A 17,930-nucleotide genomic window follows, 5' to 3' on the forward strand; every position below is an offset into this window, starting at 1 on the left:
ATAGAGTTTTCATTTGAAAGGTGGATTGACCAAGCTCTCCAGACTTACTCACAGCCAAAACAAGTTATTAGGATTCCTGGGGTCTGGTTCCACTTCACTATCTGCTTGTGTGACAGTAGATATTCCTCTCTGGGCCTCAGCATCTCCATCTTTACATGATGGCAGTGGAGGAGGAGTGTTCTGAGTCTGATAATCTCCAGGAAACTTCTAGCTTTCTGACTAGGTGAGGTTAGAATGATGGACAAAGCAAAAAGGACATGGCGGGAAGCAGGGGCATAAGAGCAAGTAAGGGAATCAGTAAAAGGGGGCCACCATTTGGTCACTCTCTTCCCTTCAGTTTTCCACTGACAGAGGGTACATGGTACATGCTTGGTAGGTCTGGGAGTCATGGATGGGAGAGCGGAGCAGACATAATTGGGTCATTGATTTAAGATTTAAATCCTGAACTGAGAACAAACTTGAATGCCTAAGAAACCAGCCACAACTTCATGCTTTGCTGATATATTTATTGATACATTTCCCCTTTTCAGGTGATGGTGACAAAAAGCAGCTGTATCTCCCTACCCTGCCCACCCCCCCCCCCACTAAAATACAGACACAGATTTCATTCAGCATATACAAGCATTGGGGCATGTCCAAATTCACCTCACTGGGTTACCAGAGCCAGGAGAGTTTCGGTCTTGGGGGCCCAGGAACCGAGCAGGCCAATGCTGAAGAGAGGCTGCCAGTCTGGGCCTCGCCACTGGGGTGCCAGCAGAGGCTATAGAATCAAATCATGGTGAACAGAGCTGCTAGCCCTGTCATGTGGTCTAGAAGGCGACAGTGGGCTCCTGAGTAGTTTCCAGTGAGATCCACAGTCCCATAGAAATCTGTGCCTCAGGGTTCTCATCTGCAAAATGGGGATAAGAATCCTGCCCTGAATATATCACAGGGCTATGATGAGGCTCAAAATAGAAATAATTTGTCAAAAGTGCTTTGCAAAAGGTAAAGTGCTATACAAATTTAAGGGAATTCAATTCATTGATTGTGATTGTGAGTGCCCCAGGATAAGAGTGGACTGGCTCATGGGTCCAGGGGCCAAGGAAGTAGCAAAACTCTTATGTTGTGCCTTTAGAGGGCACCAATCTGTGCCAGTAATGTCCACTGCAAAGCAAAGTTCTCTTAGTTTCCTGGCCCCGAGAAGTCACCATGGCCTAGCACCTGGGTCGGGGCTGGGAAAGCCACTGGGGAAGTTACAGAAAACGTCACAGGGGTTAAGGAGGAAGAAGAAGGTGGCATACAAAGCAGGGAGTCATTATTATTATCATACACAAAAATAGATACCCAATGGATGCAAGGCATTGAATTTGTAGTGCAGATGAGGGATGGACGTGAGGGTCGGGGGAGAAGGAGGTGGGCACAGCAGCAGAGGGAGATACTATCCCAAAGAGGCTCAATTGCTGGCTCCCTTCCTCCTAAAAGTATAATACCAGTGTCTATCTGCAGGGGAAGGGAGGGCAGGAAGACAAAACCAAGAATATAATAATCTGATCTAAGGACTAGGGTCCCCTTCCCCTTTACACTGCTGCCCAACATTTTAAGGAGATGTCAGGAACAGGCAAGCAGCTGGTCTATGCACTTTGAGGCTGAGGCCAGAGCTGGGCCTGGAGCACCACAAAGGCAGTATTGTTTCTGGAAAAAGGCAGTGGGTATCAGCACTGGGAGATAGCTAACCTACTCATACATGGGCACAGTCTTAGGGAGCTAGTCACTGACAGCCTGTGATATTTAAGCCTGAACATCATTAATGCCCCTTGAGTAATAGAGAGGTGGACCATTTTACTTGAAATGGACTGCAATGGAGAGTCAGTGAATGGGCCAGGTAGGGGAGAGGGCCAGCAAAGAACAATTCTATTCAGGCTTGTATTTGGGGAATGGGGAAGGAAAGACACTCCCTTGTTGCTCCTCCTGCTGCTGTTGCTTTCCTCTGACTCCCTTGACAAGGGCTGTGGGACCTCCTGGGGAACTGGGGAGGCTGCCCACAGGGTACCAGCTGGCACCTACAAGTTAAGGCAAACAAGCCAGTAAAGCACATTGAAGAAGAAGAAGGTCACTGGGAAAACAACTCGTGAGTAGTTATCCAGGCGGTAGATGTGGATGAAGAGGCGGCCCTTTTGCCAGATACTGCCCTCACAACTGGGAGCCACGCAGAAGTCCTTCTTGCACCACTTGCAACAACCACCAGGGCTCTGGATGGTATCTCGGCTGAGAGACTGCTGAGCTGGACAAGATGGACCCTCCTCTCCATCATTCTCTTCAGAGTCTTCGATCTGGCACACAAAAGCTTCTGGATGCTCGTGGGCACGGGCATGAATATGTGGCTAAAACGGACAAGGAAAGAAGTGGGAAAAGTCAAAGATGAATCAAGTCTAGGTGTTGTCCCAAGGTTTCTGGAGGTTCTATCCTTGGCACACTGTTTTTTGACTCCCCCCCCCATTCCCAGCATGACATCAAAAAGTTTATTCAACTCTCCCACCAACTTCAGGTTCCCCACCCCCATCACTTGGTGAACTGGCCATCCATGTGCCATGAGTCCTAGTGCCCTCACTTGCATGCCTCCACACTCCAAAAGCTTGCCACCACTCCCATACCCAGGTCATACATGGCGAAGTTTTAGAGAAGCACGGGGTTTCATCCGGTTGTAGGTCAGAAAGTTGAGCACAGCAAACTCCATCAGAGCACAGAAGCAAAAGACGAAGCAGATGGCAATATAGAAATCCAAGGCTGTGATATAGGAGACACGTGGGAAATTCTTACGGGAAAATGTGCCCAGTGTGGTCATGGTGAGTACAGAGGTTATTCCTGTGAAAGCACAGTAGTGGAGGTGGGCTCAGCTACCGATCCATATATTACACTGCTGAAAGGACCCTTGAGAAGGCAATTCTGTGCCCATTTGTATGTATTACCCACTTACCTAAAGAGGTCCTGGCTGGAGCAGAGTCTTTCTTGATCCAAAAGGAAACCCAGGAGAGCATTGTGGTCACAGAAGAAGGGACATAGTTTTGAAAGGCTACAAAGCCAAACCGCCTGCTCACATTGAAGAAAAGCGTCATGACCATGAAATCACCTGGAAGACATAAAAAATACCACTTCATTACAGCACCGACATGAGGGTCTCCCCCAGATAGGACATGCACATTAAGGGTCTTGTTCAGCTCATGGGATCCACACCACAGTCCTAAGATAGAAGCACATTATTCCAGTGCCATATACAGAGAATCAGAAGAAACCCAGAGAGGAGACTCATTGCAAGACCCATGGTCAGTTAAGAGCTAAGCCAAGGCCAGAAACCTCATTGCTTCTTTCTCAGCCCACTGCCCCACACCCAGTGTCTGTCTTCTGAGGGTGGCAGAAGTGTAAGATGAAAGTGAAAAAATCAGTTAGCCCTCTAGGTATCAGGACCACACAGCTAGTGTCCAGATGGAAGCCTGGGACCTTCACATCCATTAAGGTGCCATATATAGTCCGTAGAATCATAGCCTGACACACGCACTACTGGCCTCTACAATGTATACTCTCAGGGAATAAACCGAGAGTGGCCTGTGCTGTGGTGGGGGAAGCACAGAATCCATTTGGCCTCCTTCCTATTCATTCATATGCTGGTAAAGTGCTTTAGTTAGCACTGTTGTATCAAAAGCCAAAAGAAATCACTTGCCCATCCCAAACCTCTGGTGGTTCCCTATTCCACAACAGCTATAGAATCAAATGCATACTCTAACCTGACACTAAAGGCCCACCATGGCCTGGCTCCAACTGACATCTTACACACACACATGCAAACACACACACCTTCCTGTAAGCTAATCCCATACACTCTCAGATTCCCTGAGATGGCTTGCATATTTTCACCAATATCCAAAACCTAGACTCCCTGTTCCTAGTTTATTACCCTAATCCAAACTGAATGTTTCAAGAAAATAGAAGAATTAGCTGAAAGTGAAAATTGGGGCATCATGTCCTTGATGTTGTTTCTTCCCCTATATAATGATGGCTCTTATAGTACCTAATGAAAACCTACATCTCTAGGTGGCATCTTCTATTATACCTTTCATGTTGCCTTATATTCTGACACACTCATCCCAAACACTCTGCGTTCTCATCATGACCCCAGAGATTCTGGGGGCTTTCCTGAGCCCAGAAACTCCCATTTTATTTTCAACATCACATAGGGTTTGTGATAGTGCAAATTTTGGCTCCTCAGTGAAGCTAAATTCCAAACTTCTACCTAAATGGTGCTATAAAATTCCTTGGCTTTGAGTTAGGTGGGCTTTTTAACCCCTTCAGGGTTTAATTCTCTCATGTAAGCCCCGTGGCTTGCCTCTTGCCTATCCAAGCCCAGCATGGGCTGGAACTTAGCAGATGCTCAGTGACTCTTGCTACTGTCTAGCAATAGCTTGGTAAAGCAGACCAGAACACTAACATGTCCACATGTCCTCTTATTTTGGAAAGTAGATCACCTGCATAGCAGGTTTAGGCATGTTGGAGCTAAACAAGAAGAGCAGCCTTTCTTACTCACCTTGGTAGCACTGACACTTAAAGGGCAAGAGTTCTCTGGAAAAAGGTAAGGATGTGGCCTGGGGTCAGTGGAATATCTGTATTCAGAGTAGTAACTGTGGGGATAGAACTCCTCCCCCAGGGCTGCTGCAGGAACCATTCACACTTGCCTACTGGCCAGAATGTATTTACCAAGCTCTTAGTTCTCTTGCCCTGGGGTCTTGACTGCAATTTAAGACATCCCTATTTAGCTACAACCACTCCCTGCAAAATATATGTTCTTGTTGCAAAATTTATTATCCTATCAGCTTTTTGTATGTTTATCTTATTTATTCCAGCCAAAGAACAACCTTCTCCACTTGTCAAGATATGGAAATTTGTTTCTGAAAGCTGAGGGAAGGATACTAACACATAATTTCTTATTCCTGAGGAATAAAGGAGCATGGGTAAGGGAAAAAAATGTATCTGGGGCTGAGGAGCCAAAGTCAAAGCCAAGCAAAATACCCCCCCCAAAAAAAATTAAAGATGCTTCTGCTCATCTCTCATTTGGCCAGACCAGAGTTGGTCCCTGTGCTGTTAGAGGAACATAATTTAATAGACTGTGTCCAGAGGACTGGGATTAGAAGAATGAGTGGACCCAAAGCTGTGAAGAACAAGAAGGAAAAGAAACTAGACTTTAGAGTCTATAAAAGATTGTGACCCTGGACTGGGACCATAATACTGGTCCTTTAATGTTGACCCCATGGAAGAGTGACCGGGCTTACCGTAAGTTCAGTAGTTCTAGGGAAAAATAACTAGGTCTAAAGGTTAGGAGTTCCAGAAACTCCAATTTCAGATGAACAGGGAGTTTTCTGAGGGACAGAGCTGTCCAGAGAAGGAAGAATCTCCTTTGTGAGAAAGTGAAGTCCTAATCATGGGTAAGATTCCATCAGAGTCTCAGTAGCCACCAGTGAAAGTTAACTCACTCACTGGGGGCAGGGCTGCACTCTCTGAAGGCCTTCTGAAGCAGAGATTCTCTGGTTCAAGGCCCAAGGTGACCAAAGTAGCAAGCTACCACCGCATTCTGAACCCTTGGGAGCTGGTACATAAATCTGCTTCAGATAGAAAGAACTGCCCAGAGGCTGATGGGAAGAGTTTGGGACCAGCCTCAAAGAGAACTATGATACTGGAGAAAGCATAATTCAAGAACAACTAGCCTCTAGCAGAAGAGAAAGAAGCCCTCCTCCTTTTCCCCCAAGAACCCTCCTCTCTCCCAAGGAGGGCTGGTGCTTACCTATTGTCATTGCTTTGGTGATGATGCTGGCTCTGGGGCTTTGTAGTCACTAGGGCACCATTTTGAAACAATGCACAACCATCTACTAAACGGAACCACTAGTGACTTGAAAGCCCCTGGGCCTTGTCTCTTCTGCCGCTTTTGATGATGGGTCCCCACCTGTCTGGGAAAACTGAGGTGCAGAAAGGCAAGAGGCAGGCCCATGGTTAGCTGGCAGAAGAGCAAGGATCCCAAGTCAAAGGTAGTACAACTGCTTACCCAGAGACCCTGAGAAAAAGAAAAGCATTTGTAAAATAGCCCTCTGTCCCTGCCTAGTACTGTGCAAGCAAAGCTCTAGCCAGATGAGCATGAGCTATTCCTCACCCAGTGACCAACTCTGTAAGTGCAGCAAAGCAGATTTTCCGCCTAGCCACACAGAAGCAAAGCAAGACTCGTTCTATGGCAAATGGCTGGTTGGGTGACTGGCTCCATCTGCATCCTGGAAACGATGAGGGCAGTGCCTCCACTGCCCTGACTTGGTCAGTACATGTGAAGAGGGTTTCCAGGGCTGCTCTGGGACCTTAGCGTCTCATTGAGATCACCTAGGAACACAAGCAAAGACACTCATATCTGATTGGAAGCTGACATTGAAAAGATCCAGGATCCTCCCCTTTAGTCCTTGTTAGGGACAAAGTCAGAAAACCAATGATCACCATGTCCATGTTGCATCCACCATGAAGGTTTTGACAGGAATCTGTGCTTGTTAGAGCTGCTTCTTTAAAATAAACGTTGATGCAGTAGCAATTGTAACTGCTGAAACTTCCCCCATACTATCCCAGCCCTCACCTAGCTGACCTTAGAACTCTAGCTTCCACTTCCCATTAGGACCAACTTTGTTTCCCACTCAACCAGCTTGAATTGGTTCTGGGTATGGAGAACTCACATGAGCTCCATTCCCCAAAGTCATCCAAACAGGTTGGTTGTAACAAAGACCTAGAAACTGAAGGGTCTACATGACAAAGCTAGTTGCAAATCCTGACAGCAATAAAACTTGAACTACTTACCTACCCTCTCAGGGATTTGGCAAAGCACTTACTTCTTTGCAGATGAGACTGAGATGTAGTTACAAAGTCTCAGTTTCCTCTGCAAACAGTTGTAAGTGCTTAGCATTTACAAGACAGGAGTCATGTTCTACAACATTTCCATGGGATGATTACACACATTTATATGTATGGATGGCCACATCCAGTCATCCCTACCACCCCCCGGGCCTCTGTTTAGCCTTGGTTTCAAAGGCACACGTACCAGCTGGGGTTGAGATAGTTTCAGTAGTGTTGGTCATTCCTGTAAAATCAAACTGAAAGAGCTTCCAGGAATTCTTCTCATTGATTTCAAACTTGAAATCTTCCCATTTGTAGATCATCTCACTCTCAGGATAGGAAACTGTAAAGCAACATGGGAAGGAGGGTCCTGTGAGACTGGGAAGCCTAGCTGTCTCCACCAACATGGAGTCTGAGCAATGCCCTGGAGTCCTGACTCTGGCCTCACCAGCTGTGGGACCTTGCCCCTCTTACCTCATTGTTGAAGTCCATTCAGTACGTGCATTTACTGAGCATTCCTTAGTACCAGGCTCTGTGCTGGAAATATAAAGATGAGCAAGGCAGGAGCCTTGCCCTCAAACATTCACATTTTATTCAGTAAGATAGTAAGTATACTTCTGTAATTGTTGAAATTGCTGAGAAACCTCCACCCATGGGACAGTGCAAAAACAGAGGAGGGAAAGACGACTTGGGGACACACCCAACAAAGATTTCATAGAGTAGGTAACATTTCCAATAAATCTTAAAAGCTAAGTAAAATATTCTCTGTATGGGTGAGGCTGAAAGGGTGGGGAGTGCGTTCTATGCGTAGAAAGGTGAAAATGCCTGATGGATTATGGAAATGCCAAAAGTTCAGGATGGCTAGCTCACAGAGGCTGGATGAAGCATACAGGAATGGGTAATAGGGACCAGTTAAGGAAGTACCTTGAGGGTCATTCTAAGGAATTTGGAATTAATCCATCACAGTTCAGGGAGGATTTGAAGCTAAAACATGACTGGTCTAGATGATGATTCAGCTAGGTCACCCTTGTCATTATATAAGATGGCTTGTTGACAGGGAGACCAGTTTTGGGAGGCCAATGCAGGAATCTGGGCTCAATAAAATGAATGAAGGCAGGAATCAAAGCTGCGGCAGTGAGAATGCAGAGAAATAGGATCAATAGAGACTCAGGAGGGAAAACCAACAAGATGTGTTGATTGATTAGATGTAGGAGGTGATGGAGAAAGAAGCATCAAAGTTCTTGGCTTGGACAACTGAGTGGCTGATGGTGCCTTTCAATGAGACAAATGTGAACACAGAAGCAACACATTTGTTTTGGGGGTAGAGGTTGGGAGGAGACAATGTATTTAGTTCTGGACATGTTTGGTTTTAAAGTGAAGATGTTGTGAAAGCCCAAGTGGAAGATGGCAAAGACCTAAGCCAAGGTACTGACAGTGGAGATGGAGAGGAGCAGACATATTGAATTACACTTCAGAGGTGGGTGACTGACTTGAGATGGAATGGAAGGAAGAGGGAAGAACCCAACACAAGGTCCAGGTGAAACAACACAGTATTGTCAGCAGGAAAGGGATGAGGAGGCTCTGGGCAAATCTGGCACCATCTTAAGAGAAAAGCAGAGGCAGAAAAATGTAAAGGGCAAGGATGAGAAAAAAGAAGGGGCTCAGCATGACTCTGGGGCCCCAGAGACCTAAGAAGGTACTCACAGCTAGAGAAAGACAGAGGGCAAGAGTGAGAATCCATTGGAAATTTGAGCATGTGGAGTAAACATCCAGCATCAATGGTCATCCTGGAAGGGAGAAAGGAGCCTCATTAGGCTGGCCCTGAGCACTTAGGTATCCACCCACCTTGGGCCAGGGGACCACCACCAATGAGTGGCAACAGTAGGATTTGAAACAAAGAGCTCAAAGGAGAGACAAAAAGAGAGGAAGAACAGCTTGAAAGTATCTGGCTACTTTGGTTTCCATCATCAGAGGAATGTGTGGACCAATTTAGATGGGCTTTAGTTTCTTACCCATCCCAGCTTCCAGGACTTGCTAACATTCTCCCACTCTCTACCACCTTCCCACCTCATACCACTGATAACACAACCTTCCCCTGCCAGACATTCAAATGTCCAGCCTGCTCTTAGGTATCTTTCCAACTGCTGTGTTGCTGCTCCACTTGGACAATTCCACAACCGTGGACGTGTCTTTACATCCAGTGCCCACTTGGGATGGAACTGTCCAGGCAATGCAGTCATACTCTAGTGGGGGGGGGAACCTGTGGACTGGGAGCCAAATAACTGGGTACCAGTCCCAGCTCTGCCATGAACTTGGTGTGTGGTCTTAGGTAATCTTTCTATTTTGAGGGCTAGTGTCTGTATCTATACATGAAGGGGTTGAGCTCAAGGTCTAGCAAAGCTGGAAAGGCCCTTTGAAGTATCATTCAGGATGAAACCTATATCCATGATTCTTTGGTAAAAAGAGTCCCAAGAGGTAATATTCCAGAGGCTTGACATACCTAATTGTGTACAACACTTTGCCATCCTTGTGGATGCGAACCATCTGGCTGGGCATGGTGATCACATGCTCTTGAGTCCTCTTAGAATTCCTAAAAAAGGTGTCTGGGATCCATAGCTGGCTCACCATGTTGCCATTAAGGACAAAACTCTCAAAGCTGCCATTGTAACGGAGGCGTTCATCATACCAGGTCTGGCAGAAGGTGATGTCAATGGTGTGTTCCTGGTGGGATTGACAGAAAAGCACACATCTAGAGCTGTACAGGCAAAGAGTATTTTCATGCCATCCTGTGAAGGGCCTATTGAGCAGATAGGAACCTACTTAGGTTTGCACAGAGGAAAACAACATGAATTAGGCTGTAGGAGTTTTCTATTTCCAGGTATTCCCAAAAGAAGGGAACATTCCCAGATAAACAACAATCAGGGAAGACATATTTCATCTAGAAACAGACAGGTAATGGTGGCTTAATTGCGCGGGCTGGGCTCATCACATCACCACTACCTTGTAGGGTTATGAGATTACTCCAGCCAGGTTAACACCCTCTCAGCCTCCACATTTCCATAGCAAACCAAAGATTTCAACTCAAAATCATCTTAAACATTACAAATACACACACACCTTTGGTTGTATATGGTGAAGTTTCCCCTTTCAGGTTTTATTTGGGGAGCACAAGTGTTAATTAACCTCAATCCTTCATTCTTCAGACATATTTTAAAATGAAGTGCTTTGAGAAGTGTGTATTTAGTCTCATGTTTTTTGAATAATCGTTTTGTTTTGTTTTTCATTTTAAACAAGGGCACCTGACCTCTGAATGTGTGTGTGCATAAGCATAGCTATATCTGTGATTATTTGGTCTCCAGATGATATTATCTATCCCATAAACTGTCTGTTAAACATTGAGAAGGATGTTTAATAGGAAGAAGCATGAGAAGCTAGAGGTTTGCTCTACTGGTATTGAAGGGTAAAAAACAGACTGCAATAGAATTGCAAGTAGTGTGAAGAACAAGTGCCAGAACTAGGCCAAGGGGGAACCTTGAGGGCTAGCCCAACTTCCTTTACTTTAAAGGTAGGGAAACTGAGGCTCAGAGAGAAAAGGGCCTGTCCAAAGTCACACAAATAGCTAATGGCAGCATATTGACTCTGATGCTCAGAGCACCATTACCATGACCTTGCCCTGGGATGGCCTTCACTGATTTCCCTCTCTAGTGCTTATTTCACTTGCACCAACAATCCGTTTGGGTACCAAGGTCCAATTTTCCCCTGTAGAATCCCTAGGTCTTTCTCCTGAGTTATCTTGCATCAAACAATGAACACCAACCAGAAACCTACAGCTTAGAGGCCAGTAGAGCCCTCAAGGGAAAGCTTGGCTTTGCCGCCTAGGCCAAGAGGTGTTGAGAGCCGTTGCCCAATTGCTGGGAGCCAGCCTCCCAGACTGAGAAGGTTCCCTGGAGTAGTCCAGAGAAGCAGACAGAAAAAAGCCTAACTACCATTCAAATGGAAGCCCCCAGCCCTGCTCCACCCAGCCCCACCAGCCTTCATAGGTGGCCTTCAGAGTGTTTCTACCGTCCTAAGTAGCTGGCAGTTCCAACTTGGCCTATGGAGCCTCCTTCATTCCTAGGCCATGTGAACTATAGCTAGGGGAAGTCTTTCCTCCACAATCCATGCATGCTGTGCTCTTGCTCTATGTTAGTGTTTCAAATGAGCATTTAATTTCTATTTAACAAGATACCAATTGTAAATTCATTACACAGCAACTGATAACTAACAGTTCAATTTTTCCCCAGTTTGACAAGGGAGCTTGGGTTGCACATCTTTTTTAGCTCAGCTGAAACTCTAAAAATTCAGTGTCAAGGAATTGGCTTAATTAGGATTGCTTGCAACAATTATCACAGCAAAAAGCCTTAGCAACTGTTGATGCTACGATGGGCAATCATTCCCAGACTGGTCACTGCCTTCTAGGCTCAGGCTAGATATTTCAAAAATTTAACCAGGAAACTGGTAGAAACATTTGATTTAAATCTCCATGCTATGGGCTCGGGTTTCTCTCCCTAAGAACTAATCCTATGCTCTACGCAGCATCTGATTAGCTGAGGGGTGTAGGAACTCTCTTCAAACAACCACACTCCTTCTGTAACAGAATGCTTGCTGAGAGGCTCAGTTGCTTCAAACGTAAAATGAAGATCCCAGGGGCAGCCTTACCTGCCATAGGCTGTCATGAGGGTCCAAGGAGACAAGTATGCCCTGTTCATTGGTTGCGTGAGAGAGATACACACTCCCTCCTTACCAAATACAAAACTCCACAGTGTTACCAAGGAAAAGTAGACTGTACAAGAACTGAGAACTCCCACAGTTTTAAAGAACTATTTGGAAATATGTAAAAGACCAGACTTCTTGGGGGAAATTTAATACCACATGAGTATTTGGCATCTTCTAAAGGCACTTGGCCTAGGTGAAAGCCGCACTTTATTGGCCGAAGAAAATCAAGTTGTTGGCTCCTCTTTGCATGAGCTCTGTGCCATGGCTGCTAAGTTATTAGACTGTATCCCTTGGGCTTGTTAGGTATCAGGGAAAAAAAGCGACTTCTATAGTACATCTTTCATAATTCATTTGCTCAGTTAACATATACTGAGTTCTTGACACCAAGGAAACCATAATCAGGAGAACAAGGCAGATAAAGAGCACATAATTACAATACAATGAGGTAGGGAAGATCAGGTAAACAACTATGATATAAGCTAGAAAAATCTGAATCCCAAAGAAAGGAGTGTGGTGTGAGTACAAAGGGAGCAATTAATAGTTGTGGAGGTCAGAGAAGATGCCATTAGAGATAGACCCTGAAGGATAAGATTATGGCAAGTAGAAAATTGGAGCAATGGCATTCCAAACAGGAAATAGCTTGAACAAAGACTCAAAGGTACAAGGTGATTTGGTAATACCCATACTCTACTGCGACTAGAGCATGTGGTCTCTAAAGGGGTGGAAAAAAAAATAAAACCAGAGCTCTGGGTTGGCTCCAGCCATGGAGGGCCTTGACCACTAAAGTGTGGTGTTGAACTTCACGCTTTAAGCCAGGTCAGACCTACAGGAGGCACATCACACGGGAGGCCACTGGGTCAGTAGGTAGACTGGGGTAGGCAGAAACCTTGAATTTTGCATATTCCAAGGAGAGATAAGAGAGGCTGAGGACAGTCCTGACACTAGAATGATAGTAATGGAAAAGGAAAGAGAAATGAGAGAAGCAGTCTTACAACAAGAGTTAGTAACTATAGACTTAAATCTATAAAAATCACTATCAGAAAAAAAGAGCAGTTCCATTGTGGTGTTTAAAGTTGCTTTATTATTTTTATTTTGAATGAAAGACTAGAAGATATGGTCAGGACTCTGAAAGTCCCCTTCAGGCAACAAGGGACTTACCTTTTCCCACCTTCTAGAGTCAGTGTTGGTTATAATATCCCCTCTCCAAAACAAAACCAAAACCAAAACCACAAAACTCTTAGACACAGAGCAGAAAAAACAAGTATGTGAAAGGGCCCATGGGTCAGCTCTCTGGGCTACAAGACACTGTAATCAAAAATCAGTACTCACCATGTCCAGAATAGAGATAGGACCAAGAGTGTTGACAGAGAGCTCAACAGTGACCACAGTGGGCTTTTCTGCAAAGGAGACAGACGTGGCCGAAGTAAGTGTCAAATAGGGGCAGGGACAGGGGAGGGCATGGTCAGAGGGGAGAACAAGGAGATGGGTGAGGACTAGAGACATGGTTTCAACATCCAGTGCTATTTCTTTCTTTGTTCTTCCATGGCAAGATCCAATTCACAGACTGTTAAGAGCTGGACATACCTTGAAGGTCAGTCATCTAGTCTACTCATCTTATTTTATAGTTGGAAAAACTGAGGGTGAGAAAAGAAAAAAAAGTCTAGACCAAGGTCAAGAGCACTGCTGAGACTAGAGTTGATATCTCTTACCTGACAGGTCAACAGCAGATGTTCCTGCCCATGTGCATGACACCGTCACCTATACCCACACCCATTATCCACACCTCTGCCCTCAACCTCCTGCTCCAGGAGGGGAAGAACTATGTTCTGCTACTCACCACCTATGCTAGGGCGCAGTTTGTGGTTATAGTTGTTCAGGATGCTGTTCAGAATGTGAGTGGCTGCTGGCAGTTTCCCAAGTCTGCGATGGGGACCAGTAAGGGTGGGCATTGTTTCCTCAGAGAGGAGCTTCTTTTCCGGAGCCTGGGGCTGGGGCCCATAGACATCCTCATGGGCAGAGGGTCCATTTTCTGATTCAACATGAGGTTCTTCGCTCCTAGAACAAAAAACCAAACAAACAAAAAAAATGAAGCTCTGTTCTCCACTCTGTAGGGGCCCCAGCTGAGGCCTTTTGGGACAGAAGCAAACCAAAATAAGTCTGCATCCCAAGGCATAAAGAATGACCGGTAACAGCAAATTTTGAGCTAGTAACAGATTATATTTGTTAATTTCTTCTAAATCTTGCTGCTTTTTGGACACTTTCCATACTATCCTTCCTTTATGGTAATTCTTTATTTTAAAAATATCCCAATAACAAAACCAAGCTCAAGATTTTAAAAGAACTTCTCAGTGTAAGATGAAGAGGGTATTTGTATATGAGCTTTGGCCAACCAGCTGCCGTTACTAGCCCTGGTCTCCAGTCTGCCTGACCAGCACCACTGGGGAGCAAATGGGCAGGCAGAGGGCCAGGATTGCTGAGAAATGCTCCAGAAAGCCAGAATAGCCTCTCTCATAGAGGGCTAGGACACCGTGGGAATATTCTGCATTTCTTTGCTTTTGTGTTATTCACTGCTTTGGAGTTGGGGGCCAGGGATGAGGGGAAGCTCTGAGCACTGAGAAAAGGCAGGAGTCCTTTACTCAGAGACTGTCATCCAGGAGAGATGGCCGACTGGAGTGCAGCCTGAATGCCACAGCCATGCACCCCAGCCAAAAAATAAGAATTAAATTAAATAAAACAAAAAATTAAAAAGCCATCTGGCAATGTATGAAACTCACGGATGGTGTTAGAAGTTAGGGTCCTGGTACTTTTGCTGGGAAGCAGTGAGGAAGCGGGCTTCAGGGGGCTTCTGAGGTTCTGGTCATGTTCTAGTCCCTGAGGTGGGTGCATTGATACCAGTGTGGTCATTTTCTGACAACTCATCAGCTACACACTAATGATTTGAGTACTTTTCTGCATATATGTTCTAATTCAATAAAAAATTGTTTTGAAAAATAAAAATGCTAATAAAAATCTGCTAATATATGGATCTTATTTGGATCCTGATTTCAAAAGGCAAACTAAAACACAAAACAAAAAACATTTATGACACAATAAGGGAGATTTGAACACTGACTGGATAGTTTCTTCACTATGACAAAATTATTCTAAAATTTTTGGTGTAATAGTGTTATTTTATTATGTGTTTGGAGTCCTTATGACTAGAAATGTATACTAAAATAATTGCATAGGAAATGATATGATGTCTGAGATTTGCTTTAGAATAATTTAAGCTGAAATAGAGAGTGGGTGGGGGACAGAGAAATTAACTGTGGTCATGAATTTGTAATTAATGAGGCTGGTGATGGGTACATGGGGTTTCACTTTATTGTTCCCCCTACTTTTCTATATCTTTGAAAAAAATTATAATTAAAAGCTTTTTAAAAACCTTCAGCAAAATTAACCTATGATGTTGTAAAGCAGGAGAATGGTTTCCTTTGGGTAGGAGAGTGTACCGGGTGGGGGCACATGGTGAAGCCTGTGGGGGTAGGTGGAGAGGACTAGCAACATAGGCAAGGTATCTGTGGTGCAGACCACAGACAACTTGTGCAGCGAAACGCATTTTCCTGCGGCATTACAAGCTCTTAGAATTGCCTAACTGGCATACAGATGTGCCAGATTTATGCCATTTCTCATGTCTGAAGTGGCTAATTCCCACTCTGGGCAAGGGGAGAACTGGGCTTGAGAAAAAGCAGTTTCCATTTCCAAATAACACATGCAGAAACGTCCTCTCTCCCTGAGGCATTCCCCCCAAGTCCTCTGACTGTTGGAGGGGCAGAGGGAGAACAGAGGCCTGACGCCCTGCAAAATGAGTGACGTGGCTAGGAGCATGGCACAATCAGGACTGGCACTGCCAGCCAAGACCACCCAAATGTCTGAAGCCAACAAGAGCCCCAACGTTCAAGGGGTAAACAAACAAGCAAAAGCCCAGGGACCACTGAAGCCCCCCTGCTCCCAAACTATGTCTGCGATGAAAATGATATCAGAAGGTCTTGAGGTCGCTGTAGTTCTACAGCACTTGCCAGTAAAACACAAACAAAACAAACACACTCATCTTGGGATCCTTGAGGTTAAGGAGCTGCTGACCCTGCATACCTTTCCTCAGCCAGCCATTAAGCCCCCTTTCAAGGCTAGAAATAATAAAAACTTGAAAAACACTCATGTACTGGACTAGGGGAATCTTTCCATGGGGCCTTTTCATGCACTCACATCCCTCTATATGCAATGGTCCAAGATGGAGCTGAAACTCCACATCCCCTCCCACTACTGCGGATGCTCTTTCAACTAACCGTGGGGGAGGGAAGGAGAGGAAGAGGGCACTGGCAATGCTCTAGGAGGGGGCCCACTGGGTTGTTTTTTTCCCCCCAAATCAGCCCTCTTTTTCACCTTACAGATGAAGAAACTGAATCCCACCTGGGGGAAGGGCTGTGCCCAAAGTCACCACCATTTGAGGCTGAGCCTGGACCAGAGCAAGATTTCCTGGTTTGAGGTGGCCCTTGCCAACACACCCCAAGGCCACCTCCAGCTCTTTGCTGACATCATGGGTTGCCATGCTGACAATGTCTAAACACCAGTTACTTGGCCCTTCCCTCCCCACCCACTCCAGGGGACTGGAAGGGTAGTTTCCATGTCAACAGCCCCTCTTCCCAGCTCTTTTTTTTTTCCTGCTCCTACTGCTTCCTTCTGCCCCCACTCCCAGACCCCATGCCAGCTCTCCCAAACAGTTCAATTCATATCTGGAGGGATGTGGATGGCTGGAAATTCCTAGCACGCATTCAGAAATATTTGCCAAGCCCCTGCTGAGGCCAACCCCCACATCCCAGGACACCGGTGAGCCAGCCGGGAGCTCTTCAGGGGAGCTAAAGCATTCTGGGGTGAGGAGAGAAGCCATCTCCCCTCTCCCCAAAACAGATAAGCAAGACAGGAGCCCAGTGCCACGGAGACTTCTGGAATGGAAACCGTCTCAAAAATATGAAGCAGTCATCTCCCACTCTATAAAGTCAGAAGTGCAGGGAACAACCTTCCTAGCAAAGTCTCAGGGCCAGAAGAAAGTGTGAAGGAAGCTGGCTGCTCAAGGGAAACCTGTTGTTAGCCTTTGGAAAAGGGGATGGGGATTGAAATCCAGGACCCAAACCTCAGACCTCAGAGAATAACAGTCTCTGACCTCAGGCTCTGGTCAGCCCAACACCCAGCAGGGTGTCTGGTGGGAGGGGGGATGAAGGAGGAAAGGGGAGGCTGGCGGCAGAGAGGAGTGGGGTGGATAACTGGGGCGGGAATCCTTGGACTAAATTGGGGCTAGCGCCTGGGACTGGCACCAAGAGACGCGGCGGGAAGGGAAGCAAGTAAAGTCAGAGTTATCTGGCCTGGTAGTTAGTAGGCGCTCAGAAAAAGAAATTTAAATGAGAGGACACACAAGCCGACACTCCAGCATTTAGGCGCAGTTTCGTTCCCCAAGCCCGAGAGTCTTTCTGGACGCCACCTTCCCAAAGTCTCCCCCAGTCCTCAGAAGCACAAGCCTACGCTGGTCGGTCATCCCGCGGGCCACTCGCTTCTTCCCACTGAAGACCCCGAGAGAGAGAAGCGTGCTCGTGCCCCCCGGCCGTCGCCGTGGTTTTGGAGAGCGGGAGTCTGAGGACCGGAGCGGCCAGGGAACAGGCGTCCCGGCTTGCTTCCTGGGCGCTCCTTCAGGGGTCTGGGGTGCCCATCCTAGAGGGAGCGGGTTGGAGGCTGGCAGCGCGTCCCGGGGACCCGGGATCCAGCTAGCTCGCGCAGGGCCTGGGAAAAGGTGGGCGCGGCGCTTGAGGAACGCAGGGGCGCGGGGGTCCGGGGAGCTGGCCTAGCTCCAGGGGAGAGGGAGCTGGGCGCAGAGAGCTCCTGGGTCCCGGGATGGAGACTCACCTAGACGGAAGGATTATGGACATGCCCAGGAGGATCAGGAGAACTTTGGTTAACATCGTGGTGGGGACCGGCGCGACCACCTGTGCGGAAGTCGCTGCGCAAGGTCTGGCCGCACCGAGCGCGGTGTGCAGGGTTTTGTTGGGCTCCAACTTCCACTCCTCCCACTCGCCCCGCCCCGCGCCCCCCACCTTGGCCCCGCCCCCTGAGCCCCGATGGAAATCTCCGACGACGTGTTTGCTGCTGCGGAGAGTAGGGTGGATAGGCTTGCGGGGGGCGGAAGGAAGGCGGAGGGAGAAGAGGAGGAAGCCCTGTCACCAAGGCCCCCCGCCCCCCGCCGCCACGACTGCAGCGCTGCC

General features: G+C 46.7%; 1 protein-coding gene across 1 annotated transcript; it reads right to left on the minus strand.

Annotated features, from left to right (window-relative positions):
- Positions 1 to 2,039: 2,039 nt before the first annotated feature.
- GABRE (gamma-aminobutyric acid type A receptor subunit epsilon) lies at positions 2,040 to 17,630 on the minus strand. Its single transcript, XM_032397388.1, has 9 exons — positions 17,575 to 17,630; positions 13,478 to 13,695; positions 12,970 to 13,037; positions 9,386 to 9,606; positions 8,590 to 8,672; positions 7,091 to 7,228; positions 2,954 to 3,106; positions 2,642 to 2,841; positions 2,040 to 2,360 (listed from the first exon to the last, which is right to left on the minus strand). Exons 1-9 carry the CDS (start codon positions 17,628 to 17,630, stop codon positions 2,040 to 2,042), a joined length of 1,458 nt encoding a protein of 485 aa, XP_032253279.1.
- Between the last annotated feature and the right edge of the window lie 300 nt (positions 17,631 to 17,930).

The sequence above is a fragment of the Phoca vitulina genome, unplaced genomic scaffold, assembly GCF_004348235.1.
Source record: "Phoca vitulina isolate PV1807 unplaced genomic scaffold, GSC_HSeal_1.0 scaffold99, whole genome shotgun sequence".
In the NCBI taxonomy this organism is placed as follows: Eukaryota; Metazoa; Chordata; class Mammalia; order Carnivora; family Phocidae; genus Phoca; species Phoca vitulina.

Bases quoted from the DNA above. Each gene is read 5' to 3' on its own strand.
- GABRE (XM_032397388.1), bottom strand. From the start codon at position 17,630: ATGTTAACCAAAGTTCTCCTGATCCTCCTGGGCATGTCCATAATCCTT. The intron at 9,607-12,969 runs GTGAGTACTGAT...CAATCCCACCAG, and splicing joins CTATCTCTATTCTGGACATG to GAACACACCATTGACATCAC. The intron at 3,107-7,090 runs GTACGTGTGCCT...TATGTCTTCCAG, and splicing joins AACTATCTCAACCCCAGCTG to GTGATTTCATGGTCATGACG.